This window comes from Eutrigla gurnardus, assembly GCF_963514095.1.
Source record: "Eutrigla gurnardus genome assembly, chromosome: 15".
Lineage (NCBI taxonomy): Eukaryota > Metazoa > Chordata > Actinopteri > Perciformes > Triglidae > Eutrigla > Eutrigla gurnardus.
The window spans coordinates 7,495,769-7,510,237 of NC_139938.1; the positions used below are offsets into that span (position 1 = coordinate 7,495,769).

The following is a 14,469-nucleotide window of genomic DNA, read 5'->3' on the forward strand; positions in this document are numbered from 1 at the left end:
GTGGAAGGATGAAGAAAAGTCAGTGCATTGTTTTTTTTGATGACCTTTATGTAAGGTTGTCCTCCCTTTCTCTAAAAGGATACACCAGGAAGAGACAGGCTAGATATCTGAGCATACAGATACAATATAATGTGCATAAAAGATTAAACAATGTGCATAAAAGATTAACAGAGGCAAGATTTAGGTTTGTCACAATGACAAGCACAAACTGCATTTAAGTACAAAACAGTTGTAGTGGTCAAAAATATCACACATTTATCTGTACAATTTAACAATACTTAAAGAGGCCCCACTACTTGGCCATCCCTCTCCTCCACATTCTCCCCAGTGATCGGAAATGTCATGTGATCTTGATAAAGTGCACCTGTTAGGGTTAGAAATCAAGAAGCTTTAATGTGATGGGTCAAGACAACAACTTGACTTGAGGCAACATTGTGGGGACTATGATCACAACTTCATACGAGGACCTCATGGCAGATTTAAAAAAAATGGAATGTAATCATTTGATGACTGATTTTGAAATATGATTATGACTTAAAGGCTACAAATTAATTGACATGCATAGGCATAAGAGGCATTTCTGTAACTGAGGAGGAGGCGTGTGGAGAGAATTTATGTTTATGGAGCACATTTATATTTCTTTTGTGATAAAAATCGTCTTTCTCAGGTCACATTTTCCCAACTTGCCATGTTAAAAAGTAAGCAGACGCCTACACATGATAGACTATGTATCAGTTGTGGAGAAAATATAAATCATCCATGTCCAGTTGTGCCATCTTTCACCTCTAACAGTAAAGTAATACAATGTCAATGTTGGAAATCTGGATCCAACAAGATTAGATCTCATTTTTTTTTAAATGAGTTGAGATGCTTTCCCTTTAAATCCTCCTCGTATGACTCACTTTATCCAGTCAATACAGAATTGGAGGTGACAGGAGAGAGAAAGATTATAGATATATATGCTGACAGTTAATTCCTTGGAGAGTCAATGATCTTGGGAGATTTTACAGTCTGCTCTTGGCTGACAGCAGGTTGAGCTCTCGTGTAAATGTAGGAATACATTTAGTAAAAGTGAATTCATGTCTTTGGGCAGGTCACATAGCATAAAGGCTGCAGATGGTGAAATATCCTAACCGAAAAGAGGTGATTTGACTTAAATGCTCATCATTGAATTGAAATGTCCTGCTTGTGATAGTAAGAGCTCATCATTAGAAACACAATTTGTCTTGGGATTAACAAGCAGAGTCCAGCCATCATTGAGCTGGAGAGCTTCTTATAACCACTGTAAGATACTTTGATCAAAAACAAAAGACAATGTATCACTTTCTATTTGAAACGTCCCTCTCTAGAACATTAAGAATTTTCCGTAGACTGGAATAGTATAAAGTTGATGGTCCATAACTCCCCGGGAATCTCTTGTTAGTACGTCCTGCTACCGATGTCCCTTGTCCTGGTATGCCTGAATAACAGTGCCAAGTTGGGCCTGGCATGGCCAGTGTCAGAGGGTGGAGGATGTCCAGGCTGCTGCATTACGAAACCCCACCCAGAGTTAGTACATCAAAGCAGATGTCACACACCCTCACCGGCTTGTTCAAGTCAAACTTGATGATGGGTATCTCCTTTATAGAGCACTTGTGGCACAACAGGCGCCCACAGTGGCGGCTGGAGTCAAAGAGGAGACATGGGATTAATCATACAGTCTGACACAAAAGAGAAATATCAATTATTATTTATTGCACTTATATCAAAATAAAAACAAAATATACTACTAACCAGTGATGTTTCCGTGTTGTAACACCAAACTTGGCAACACATTCATAGCAGTTGGACCCATCACACCAAGGAGGCTCTTTGGACAGCATATCTAAACAAATGAGAAGAAAAAACATCACAGAGGTCAAATACTTTGTATTAGAGGTCATCTCTTAATGTGGGGCTGCTGTTTAATATATATTGAAAGCCAGATACATGATGATGTGTAAAAACGTACCTAAAAGGCGGAAGAGCAACTGTTTGGTTGCAACTTGATAGTTGAAAATGTTGATGCCCTGATTATTATTGATTCCAAGTCGAGCCCCGGCCCTCACAATGGCACGGCACAGGTTTGCATTTCCTTTCATGTAGGCCAGGAGCAGAACTGCAATAAAACACAGGTCTCCGTCATTCTATCACAAGTGTACCACTGGTATTAGTATACAGTAATGATAAACAAACTTCAGTACCTGTGTTCCCTTCATTGTCTGGTTTGTCCAGCGGGTATTCAGGCATACACTCCAAGAACAGCTCAAAAATGGCGGCAGCATTCTCTTTCCCATAATGGCCTAGTACGTGCATGGGTGACTGACCCCTAAGCAGACATAATAAGATGAAATTAGACATTATAATACTCAGAAGGTTTTCAGTTAGGTTGAAAAGCTTACACTCTCTACATTGTCAATATTCTATGTTCTTGTTTCTATCCCATATTCTGCATTCTGTGCGTTTGCTGCTTTCACACGCGAACAGGTGTTGCGGCTCAAACGCCAGTCCTCCAATTAATTTGTGGGCAGTGTGATTTGGCTGCGGTGGTGGAGACCACATGGGATGCTGGAAAATAATGCAGCAACTCTCAGCGAAAACAGGTTCGACTTCTGGAGAAACGCAGTTTAAAACCTGTCCTTCGCTATTGAAAGTACGTTTTTTTCCTCCAATCTGTTGGTGTGGACAGACAATCGCTGGCATATTGCAATCATAGCGTTACACAATTCATTTAATAACATCATTTAAGTGTCAATCCCAGCCCACGCCACCGCCCGATTTGGTGTGAATGCAGCCTTAACGATGCAGCTGTCAAAGTGTGATCTGAGTGTACCTGAGATTGAAGGCCTCAGCATCGATGTTGGACTCTGTGAGAAGGGTTCTGACATTGTTAAGGCGGCCCTGCATCACAGCCAGATGTAGAGCTGGGAGGAAAGGACAGACAAAAGATAAAAAATGTTATTCATTATGGTATGTTGGGGAGGTGGAATAACAATGAATAATCAACTACACAGAATGCAGTAGCTCCATCTGGAATTTTTAAAGCTAAAAGCAATGAAATATAATACTACAGAATGGAAGGTACCATTATTGCCATTCTCATCCTCAGCAGCAAAGTCTACTCCGTTCTCCAGCAGCACAGAACAAATAGTGGCCAGGTCCTGCTGGGCAGCCAAATGCAGTGCCGTCTGCCTGTGTTTGGTCACCTCATTAACTTTGGCTCCGGCAAGCAGCTGGAAAGAGAAACATGCTGAATAAAAACTAAATCAACTGCATTGTTTTTTTTAAATAAATTGGCATGAATAGTACATGCAAATACAAGCAAATTCTGAGGGTTCTACCAGGTTGCGGACAATGATCTCAGATCCAGCCTGGACAGCCAGGTGGAGAGGAGTGAGCTTGGCTGCGTCCTGAACCCGAGAGTTGACATTAGCTTGGACGCTGATGAGGAACAGCACACTTTCGATGTCTGAATTTTGCACGGCCACGTGGAGAAAATTACGTCCTTTGTTGTCCACCTGGACAGAAATGGGAGTTTCAGTTCACATAACCTTCATAAGTGCTTCATTTTGACAAACGGGTGCATTTCTGTGCGTGCTACCTGCTCAGCAGCACCAGGCTCCCTCTTGAGGATAGCTTCCGCTGCCTTGTTGTTCTTGTGTGTCATAGCACAGGCGAAGGGGGTCATTCCCTGACGGTCTCGTATGTTGAGACGAATGTCTGGATGGGAAATGAGAAGCTGTATAATGACGTTGTGCTGGCTGCTAATGGCAGCGTGGATGGGAGCCCTGCCTTCTGCATCCTGGCAGAAATGGACAGAAACTGGATTAAAAACTTAGAAAGAGAACTTGGTTACAATCTCATTAGCTGTATGCTGTATTGGCACGAAACGCATCTAAATAGTATCAGACAAAAATGGACCCACTGATGTGACAGGACTGACCTGTGCATTAACATTAGCTCCAAACTCTAGAAGGCACTGCACCACCTCCTCCAGTCCCCAGCTGCTTGCCAGGTGGAGGGGCGTTTGTCCATCTCGGGCTTCTTCCTCTCCTTCGCCGTTAGGGCCGGGCTGTCTGGTGCTGTTCACGTCACAGCCACTACACACACACACACACACACACACACGTGAGACAAACAGGAAGTTAAGACAGCTAGCTACAGCCACCTCAATAACACAGTTTTAAAACAGTCTCGATTGTAGTTTCAGATTGATTACATTTTCATTTGTGCCAAATCTTTAATGGCAAATGTTGACGTTTTCTTAGCACAGTGATTGCCCATATGGTAAAAGAATCACAGTTTAGGCAAGAATGTGCCTTCATGGCTAGGATTAGGTTTCCCAAACCCTAGTGGTAAGAAGAGTCGCAGACCTGCGGATGAGGAAGCAGGCAGAGACCTCATTGTTCTCATCAACAGCTCTGTGCAGGAGGGTCTGCTTGCAGCCAGAGGGCCCCGTGCTCCAAGAAGTCGCATCACAGCCATGGCGGACCTAGGCGGAGCAAACAATACTCATAACAGTCAAAATACAAGAAAATATGATTTCCCAGACATCTAGAAAACTTATATGGAACCAATAACAAGGCTTTTAGTGCTACATTTTTTAATGCATGATTGGAAGGGTTTTGTGCAAGTGTTTGGTTTCAGAACATCAGTAGTTTATGACATCTTTTCCTTTTTTGGAACTATTCATTGTTTTTCTATTCATTGCATTTTGGAGAATTCTACTTTCTCAATAAAATACTTGATCAATATGAAAGCACTCTGAAATCCAGGCACACTAAAACCAAACAGCCTCGATGCCTGAGGCTCATTAATGTTTGATTCATTTTTTTCTCCATTTTATCTTGCAAAAAGTGTAATAACTGGCAGTGAACCAATGACCAAGAGAGAGGGTACCATCATCTCTAAAAGGGTTGCATTTGTCTCACCAGTGTGGATGCAATATCTTCCAGGCCGTTCTCCAGAGCCAGCCATAATGGAGGGTCCCCTTTGTCATCTACAACAGACATATCGGCTCCTCTTGTGCAAATGGCATCCACCACAAGTGGCAGCTGGTTACTGATGGCCAACTGTAGTGCCGTTTGTCCGTCCTGGGTCCTGGTAGTGGGGAAAAGAAAGAGAGAGACATAAGATAAAGAGGATTACAATAATCTAAAAAAAAAAAAAACTCCACCTCAAAACTCTTAAAGGAGTCATCACCTGGAAATCGCAATTTCTCTTGTTAAAACATGCATATCTGTGTTTGACCTCAGTTGAAACTTGCCTGAAAGGCTGGAGTTTGAAAGTGGCGCCGTTTTTTCGCTTCTGCTCTTTTTCCGAACAGGAATAGCACACAAGGGTGTGCATTCCTAAAGCACGAGATTTTGATTCTGCGCCTTCGGTGACGTCACCGTGGAGGCTACTTGCATAAGCCCACCCCTCTTTCACCACCCAACCCCGCCCCGTCCGCTACCTGAAATCGCCGAAGCGCCGCCATTATGTTTTGGAGTCTGCATGCAGGCAAGCCCCCCCGGCTCTGTCCTTCCTGCGGCGAATCAACGCGCGCCTCATTACATATTATACAATGCACATCCGGACCAGTCAAAACCTCGCGCGTAATCTCGCGTGATAAAATCGCGGTACGAAAAAGGGTCAGAACAAGCTCAATGTTTGATTAAAATTTTTTTTTTTTTTCTAATAAGTTTTACGAATTGATCCAAAGCGATCCAAGGGGGGCTGGATACGTATAAAACCAGGTGATGACTCCTTTAATTGGATACTGGAAGATTGCAATGTTTTTCTTTTAATACAAAAAATATTGCAATTATGTTTTTTTTATTAAATAATTGATTTGCTGGTGGTGCAATTACAGGGCCCTTTCCCGACACATAATCTTAAATAAATGTTTTCCTCCATACCTAGTGTGTTTTGGGACTTTGGTTGTTTTTTGTTACACATTACTTATGAAGTGTCAACTAATCTGTTGAAATAACAGAAGAATAGCAGAAGAGAGGGGCACCCTAGTTCACGTCAAGCCAGGGAATTAAATGGATAGTTTGGATTCTTTAACATGGGGTTATAAAAAGGGTCTTGTCAATAGTCAGTTTATCGTATAGAGACAGCAGTCAACTCCGTGCATGGAAGCCAAACAATGTACTGCTGTGGCTGGGGGCAGCAGCAGCTAATACACTGACTATGGATAAGTATCTCATTAACCACGCTATCCCCTTCTTCTTATTCTCTATATTTATTTCCTGTCATCACTCTATGGCCAAAAAACTGCTTAAATTAACAATTCTATATTTTTTTTAAACTTTGCAGACATTTTACAGCACAAATGTTTACAAACTGCAATATAACTGAGACATTACCTAACACTGATGTCTGCCTGATGCTCCAGAAGGAAGAGGGAACTCTTGCTGTCCTGTCTTTGGATGGCCATGTGAAGCAGGGTTTGTCCATTGGACATAGTGTCATTGATCGAAGCCCCTGAGCCCAGCAGCTGAGCCGCTATGGTGTGCATACCTGACAGGGACACATGGTTCACGTTATAAATCACATACGCAGATCACCATGCTGACTTGTAGGTAGACTGGTGTAGTTGTGTGTACCTGTCCAGAGGGCCAAGCCCAGCACTGTCTGGTCCATGGAGTCTTTGAGACTGAAGTCTGGAATGATCTGGAAGTTGTTGGTGGCATGAAGTGCATTGGCTGCAATAGGAAGGATGTTTCAGTACGTTAGTGATAACATGCATAGTGAGGCAAAGCAGAAAACGCTTAACACACCTACTATGTTTGCAGTTTAGTTATATGCATTCAAAGGGGTAAATGCTGACCTTTTTGCTCAAGGATGACAGAGACCACATCCGGGTGGTTTTGAGCAATGGCCATGTGGAGGGGGGTCTGCATGGCCACACCAACGCTGTCGTCAGGCAGAGCCTTCTGGGTCTGCAGGTTGGGGTTGGCCCCCTGCTGGAGCAGCTCTGCTGTCAGACCCGCCAGGCCACAGCGACACGCGCTATGAAGCGGGCTCTCACCCTGAAAGAAGGTAAAAGGATTCATAATGTCTTTATGAGCGGCTTATAACACTTTCATATATGAAGGTTATGATTTAGGCTAAGGCACTTTTTAAGGTCTACAGGTACAAAATGAAGGCGGCCTCGGATCGTGATTAATGACTGCAGATACAGGATTCACTAAGTATCTACCTTGTACACTGGTGCCACATCTGTGAGGATGACCTGCATTGGTCATTTTCTCCAACTATCTACAAAATGTTATATCTGGTCTGACATCTATGTTGTATAATAACTATTATAAATCTTTCCTCTTTCCTGTAGTGTTTTATAGTTTTTGTTCATGTAAAAGGACTCGAGAATGTCAACGAATAAAGTCCATGTCCAAAGGGAGTTATCCTCTCCCACAGAAACTCTGCTCCTTTCTTCCATAAAGTGTTGATGTCACCAAGTAACAAAGTACTACCCACACTAGGTCATTACAACTATGTCATTGTTTGGCTGTTATGTGGCCTAATATTTAAACGCACCCATTTGTTGACATGGTTGACTTTTGCTCCATGAGTGGCAAGGAAAAGTGCAGCTGCCTCATTGCCCGCCTGAGCCGCTCTCTGCATGAGACAGTTTTCTACAAGGAATAAAACAAAAAGGCAGATGACGATGAAATTGTGTTTCAAGACATTAAAAGCATCATTCCATTCAGGACATTACTGCAAAGTGAGGGTATAAAACAGCACCTGTGGTCGTGTCCGGTGCATCAGGATTGCTTCCTCTCTGGATGAGCTGGGCCGCAAAGCTATTCTCGTCAAACGAGGTTCCGTTCACTACCGGTGCATCATCCTCAAACGGGTTTACCGACGGGTCTGAAGACACGGTGATATACTGCAGGGCCAGCCACAGAGCTGTGCTGCCCTCGTGGTCCTTGAGTTCCAGGTCAAGCCTAACCAGATGGACAGATTACACCAGGTTACACACAGGATTATCTTAATTTTAGAGTTAGATGATCACCAGAGTCCCTTGATCTTAAAGGTGCCGTCTTCAAACAGGGTTCATGGCAATTGTTTTAATTCAAGTTTTCTAAATTCAGGGTCATGTAAACGGGTGTTTTTTTTTATATATATAAAAATGGTGTTAGAGCCTGTGTCTACTCTTATTGTCAGCATGGCATAGAAAAAAGAAAATAAGAAAAAACTAATATCAAAAAGGAAATAAAATGAATAGCGCAATATCCATTTTCATCAATTAGCCAGCTCTGGTAGTCTTGTCAATTAATTGAGTTAACTAACTGAACACCTGTGTTTGACTTCCCATGTCAGAAATAAACTCACTAATTCAATTTGAAGGCGGACTGTAACTCACTGTTTGCACTGCAGTAGCTGGTTGAAAACCGGCTCGTTCCCCGATGACACAGCTTCATGCAGCGGAGTTCTAAAGACCACAACAGACAAAGCAGGATTATCATCATACTTTGAACAGTTGTTGCCCACCCTTGTAACCCAACCATTCCAGAAGCCCAGTGGCCTACCTGCCCTTGCTGTTCTGCATGTTGGGGTTGGCGCCGGTCTTGAGCAGAGCCTCTGCGATGCGTGCCATGCCGCTCATCACTTCCGCAGAGTGTTTCTTGGGGCTGAAGGAACAGACCAGGTGAAGCGGGGTTTCCACTGCCCCCACCGTGGCTGCGTTCACCTGAGCCGAGTGGCGAATCAGGAAGATGGAGGCAAATTCATCACCTGGTATGAGAGGAAGAAAGATTAACATTCACGAAGAAAGTATTTGTGCTTTCATGTAACAAGATCAAAATCTAGTCTTCACACTGTAACCAAATATGTACGAGAATAACCCTTGAAATTGAGAGTGGTTTATTGAATTGTTTCATGAAGTGGGTCATCATAGTAGGTAGTAATAACAATAATGACTCCCACACACCTCTTTGGATGGCCTTATGCAGGAGGCTCCAGCCACTCTGGTCCACCATGTCCACATCTGCTTTGTTGTTAACCAGAGTGGTGGCAATGCTTTCCAATTTATGCGCTAGCGCCAGGTCCAGTGCCAGGTCACCATTGTTGTCCAGTTCATTCAGCTTGCCAGGTAGCTGTAAACGTCATAAACATCAAACATGTAAATAGCACAATGCAAAACCTGTATTCTGCCATGCTGGTTTGACTGTAACAAACAATACAAACAGTTAATCTATGTGTGGGGAGCTGACCTGTGCGTCCATCTCGATGAGATAGAGGAAGACCACATCTTCTCTCTCAACCTTGATGGCTTTGTGGAGAGGATACTCCGTTTTAGACTTGATCATCTTGAACAGTAGCTGGGCACTCATGGTGCTGAAATCTTCTTTCCTCAGATCATCCTAAAATAACACAAGCAATTAAACACAACATAGTGTCAATGTCAAACATCAGACATTTTCTTTAGATTGAATCCTAAAAATAATGTTAAGATAATCCACGTTTCTGTGAAAAGCAGCCAGACCGAGAGCTCGAGACTGAGGTGTCAGAAGCTGATGACAGTTAACAGCCATTTTCTACACAAAAGTAATAAAGATAACCTTGACAACTGTGGCCTCGCTGGATTTATTGTATCATAAATTATGCGATGTGTCACATTGGTGAGGCAGCATAACACTGACCTGCCAAGAGGGAGTAAATATGAGGAGAATAACTCAGACAAGAAGAGCAGGTAAAGTGATTCAGTTGCATTGCATACTTCTGAAAAGCTTAAACCAGATAGAAAACGTACTAATGGTCTGGCATCTTTTTCAGTCTGGTCGACTGGACGACAACTCACCCAGTGACTGGCTATGATCTCCCCACAATAGTTCATCAGGGTGGTGGCATTTAGCTCCTCAGCTGTTTGGTAGAAGCGAATGCAGTTCCTGACATTCACCGAGGACATGACGCCTTTTTCACATCTGTCGCCCCGGAGAAACACATTTTATTTTGGGGGTTGTTAAGACATATGTGTCTATAATGCAACAGTAATGCTGCCACTGGAAACAGAGATTAATTGCAACCTGCAAAATTAAAGTCAGTGTATATATATATATAGACTGCTGACCTCTCTCTGAGCAGCTGAAGCTGGAAGCGGTTGGCCAACTTCATCAAGTCAATAAGAAAGGCATCATCTTCAGTGAGTTCCAACTCATCTGTGTATGCCCAGCGCAACATTGCCATGGCAACCTCAGGTTTGCAATCTAGAAATCCATCACATCACCAAGTCAGAAATTGACACAGAGTGATCAAATGCAAGCCTGCTGTAATGACAGGCAGTCTTGTAATAATGGGTGAAAAAGTATATTTTCAGACTATGTAGCCACTGAATACAACAGATTCTTTTTACATTTCTCAGGCTGTCATTTGCTCACATTTATATGAATTCAACCCTCACCGCTCATCTTACTGGGAAATAGGCACAAGGGCCAAAATCTGCAGAACTGTCCAATAGTGGACTTTGACAGTCTGCACGATCCATTCCAAAATAAATATTCGGTCATCATCCATTAACCCATAAGCACACTGACTGACGGACTAACAACTGGATCTGATTTTTTTAAGTCTTGCCTGCTGATCCTATTTTGCAGATTCCGTTTTTCCTTTGTAAGAACTATAATTGACATTGTGGAGATTTTTAATTATTTAATTTAATTAAATTGGTATGTTCATGATAAAAATGTTCCTATTTAGTTACAGGACCTTCTCTTACTGAAATAGATCTTGCTCCTCCATGCCTTATTTTGGACCAATAGGTGTTTAAAATTGGGGGCTTTAAATGATGTCGTCTTCACTCACACTGAACAACTTCCACACCGACATGTTTGAGACTGTTCAGCCAGTCAATGTTCGGGACCAACCAGCTGACAATCGTCTGCTTTCAACTGGTGGCCGATCAATCAATCGGTGCATCTCTTCTCTGGATATTCATTAAGATTTAAGCCAGTTATTTAACACAGTGACATCACAGCAGGGTTGCTCACCTGATAGGTCCAGTTCAGAGGTGGAGGCCAGGTTGGCCAGACTCCAGACATCACTGCGAGCAGCCAACACAAACTTATGGGCATTGAGATTCTCCCCTGCGACTATCACTTTCAGATCACTGCAAAAACAACCATCCATCTTTGAGAAACCAATTCACTCTCAGGTCTTCTAAAAAACAAACACACTCAACGGCACTTAAAACATGTTGCAGTTTTTTTTGTTATTATGTTACAAGCCCATCAACTGCAACGATGCGGCAGCATAGGCAGGTTGTATCACAAACCCACACCACAGCAGACACAACTACATAATAACATTTGCAGGACTGCTGGATTAGCTAACCCTCAAACAAAATGCATAGCCATCCAGTCCAACCATGATCCTCACCTGTACTGTTCCTGCTGATAGAGGTCTGCCACGATGACCAGCAGACGGCTGATGAAGGTGTCTGCAGCTGCAGGGCTGGAGGAGCCCTGGCCAGAGGCCTGAGCCGCAAGCACGGCACAGCGCCTCTCTGTGTCGGCCAGCTTCTGCTGCATCTTCACATACTCCTGCCTGAGCAGGGCCAGGTGCTTCTGCAGCTTGGCCACCTCCTCTGTCACACGCCAAGGTACAGGAGAAAGACAGAGGACAAAACAAGATGCAGGGATTCAAAAGGTAGATTAGAAAGATGCAAGTTAAACTGGAGCTTTTTAAGCACCTTTCCCCTATGTAAGTAAAAGTGGTGGTGATCCACAGGGACTAGGTCCATTATTACTTTTCATTATAATGACCTGTTTCTTGAGACACTTTTCCATGGCACCTTTGTTGCACAGAAAAATATGATTTTCAACATCCCTCATATAAGGTTTACAATATGCAAAATGTTTTCATCTTAAATAGATTGTCACAGAGCGTGTTTTTGTTTGGACAACTGTCTTCCTGTTCCTCTGAATGACTTTCTACGGATCTTCGTGTTGCAACACAATTTTATGTGTCAGCCTTGACTCCACAGAATTTCACTGAGGCCCATTTCCTTCCTTTAAACCAGTTAAGTTTTAGTGAGGAAAGAATGCTGAGACGGCACGTTACTTTGTCCTCCCTCGTAAACCGTTACTGGCACAGCCACTGGTCATGAGGAACAGAAGGGGGGTGTTTCTGAAAACCACCTGATCAGCTCAATACAGGAAGGGTGGTATGGAGGAGCAGCAGCTTAGGGCCAACTGCCCAGCCACTGGGCAAATGACTTATACTATACTAATATCCACCTTGCTTTTAGGAACCTGCACCTCTGGGTGGTTCATTATAAGACCACTGTTTATACAACACATCCTCCACATTCATAAACACCCACATCAAAACTTGTCAGGACTTGATCTCTTTTAAACGTTTTTGAAGCAATCAGCCAAGGCACGACTTATTTAATAGCACACTGGGAACCCTATCAGACTGTGCCACAATAGAATCCAGGCGTAGTGTTAAATACAAATGTGCCTCCTGCTCTGTAGCAACGGAGCAGCTGCATGCATATCACAGATGGGAGTGTTTGTTCTCGAGATTCAATCGGTGACGTTAAGCTGATTTCCCTTCGGGAGGAGCACACAGCATGATATGCCCTCATGTCCAGGCTACATATAGGTGGTGGCTTTGGCCATGGCACCTATGCCAGCCAGGTGGTGCAGTGGTGACAACTACCCTGTCCTGTGGAGTCTCATCCCCATGTTTACCCTCCGTCGTGATATCAAATTAACGATGTGTATTTAAGTACGTCACCGTGAACAAACGACCTCAGTTAACGGGGTGTAAACAGTTAACTACTGGAATTACAACGTTGGCTACATAATATAACGTTAAGGCAGCCCGATGTGATGCATGACGGTGGCATTTAGCTAACGTTAGAAAACGTTAACACCAACATTACCTGCACATCTTGTAAGTTAACATTATACTTATTTCTTAAGTAGCAAACCAGCAATCTGCCCAAACAGGAATTCTTCTCCGCGGTCCAGCCCACCAACATGTCTAGTCCGGTTCGGCTACCTCGTAGCTGTAAAATGCAGCTAGCAGCACCAACGACAGCTAACTGAAGCTGCTCATTGGCGAGCTTGTGACAAGACAAGTGTCGCAGCGCTTCGTGTTTTCTACCACAGACAACGCGCCGGTTATTAAGCCGCCAAGACACTAGTTGATTCGGGCCAGCGGTTCAACAAGCGTACGATGAAAACAGGGAGTGTACCAAACGGTGAAAAAAACGATCTCATACCTTCCGCCATGTTGCTCAGCGTTAGCTCCGTGGCCTGGCTGTCTCTATCGCGATACGACAAGGAGCCGGATAGTAGGCGGCGGTGCTGCGTTCAGGGGGATCACGTCAATTTATCATGTGACCTTTACTGTTCTATATATGTTCTATTATGTTCGCATCATTATGATATTCAGTTACTAGATTTACACACGCGGATTAATGGACAATATGATGATGATTTTCTGTACTAACGGTCACCTCAGACCAAAAGGAGGACGGTACAGTATGTGCGTTGAAATTGGTGAAGGGTTGTCAAACGTATGATGCCTTCAGGAGTCCCTGATAAAGACGCCTACTAAATTGCCAATCATATTTCTACAATAAGTCCCCGTATCCATAATGCTTCAATAACAATACATTAAAAGACTGACTCATTTATGGCAAGAGGTGCATCCTATTTATCTGAGACTCCTATTGAGGACAAATAAGATATTAGATGCAATGCTGTGGGTATGAAATCTGTTTTCTCTGCTGATCAAATGTCCACTGATTTTATCTCCCAAATCATTGAAGATGCATTTATGTTACCAAAGTAATGTACCGTGGAAACGAGACTCCTGCGATTTGTTGTCTTATGGTCAGACAGTCATATTTTATCTACACTGCTAAAAAAACCTGTCTTAAGAGGACACTTAACCATCACAATACAACACCAAGTCAATTAAATGTCGGGGATGTAAATATGTTCATTTAGGAAGCACAAGTTATTGTGAATACATTTTAGCTGCGTTGGTGCAAATTAAAGTGACAACAGGTACAACGGAGTTGTGCTGGGTCCCCCAGCAGTCTCAAGAGCCTGGAGGAGATGCCAGGAGACCGGCCGTTACACGATGAGAGCTGGACAGGATCAAAAGGCATCAATCCAGCACCAGGGAATCACTGATACCCTGATCCAGGTCTGGGAGGAGCCCAGGCGTTGGGAGTCTTACAGGCACGCAGGGGCCAAACACACTACTGAGTGGCATGAGTTGCTGTGATTAAATTCACGTAGGATCAGCCTGTGATTTCAATGTTTTACTTTGATTTTCAGTGTGATTTTGAATCCAGCCCTCAATGGGTTGATGGTTTTGGTTTCCATTGACCATTGTAACATAATTTTGTTCTGAAAATGTATACAATGAACATCAGTAAAGATTTTTCAACTTGAATAATTAATTCATCAAGATGTGTGATTTATGGGGGGGTGTCCT

General features: G+C 43.2%; 1 protein-coding gene across 1 annotated transcript; it reads right to left on the minus strand.

The window, feature by feature from the left end:
- Window positions 1–27: 27 nt before the first annotated feature.
- On the minus strand, window positions 28–13,310 carry ankfy1 (ankyrin repeat and FYVE domain containing 1). The gene is made up of 25 exons (XM_084029660.1): window positions 13,241–13,310; window positions 11,386–11,593; window positions 10,998–11,116; window positions 10,082–10,217; window positions 9,812–9,935; window positions 9,225–9,374; window positions 8,942–9,107; window positions 8,541–8,745; window positions 8,375–8,443; window positions 7,753–7,955; window positions 7,546–7,643; window positions 6,836–7,037; window positions 6,612–6,710; window positions 6,372–6,525; window positions 4,950–5,118; window positions 4,392–4,510; window positions 3,962–4,118; window positions 3,620–3,820; window positions 3,360–3,536; window positions 3,104–3,251; window positions 2,852–2,942; window positions 2,223–2,347; window positions 1,991–2,137; window positions 1,774–1,864; window positions 28–1,662 (listed from the first exon to the last, which is right to left on the minus strand). The coding sequence occupies exons 1-25, from the start codon at window positions 13,248–13,250 to the stop codon at window positions 1,530–1,532; spliced, it is 3,501 nt and encodes a 1,166-aa protein (XP_083885786.1). The 5' UTR covers window positions 13,251–13,310; the 3' UTR covers window positions 28–1,529.
- Between the last annotated feature and the right edge of the window lie 1,159 nt (window positions 13,311–14,469).

Bases quoted from the DNA above. Each gene is read 5' to 3' on its own strand.
- ankfy1 (XM_084029660.1), bottom strand. The intron at 9,108-9,224 runs GTCAGCTCCCCA...TGACGTTTACAG, and splicing joins TCATCGAGATGGACGCACAG to CTACCTGGCAAGCTGAATGA. The intron at 4,511-4,949 runs GTGAGACAAATG...TGCTCCGCCTAG, and splicing joins AAGATATTGCATCCACACTG to GTCCGCCATGGCTGTGATGC.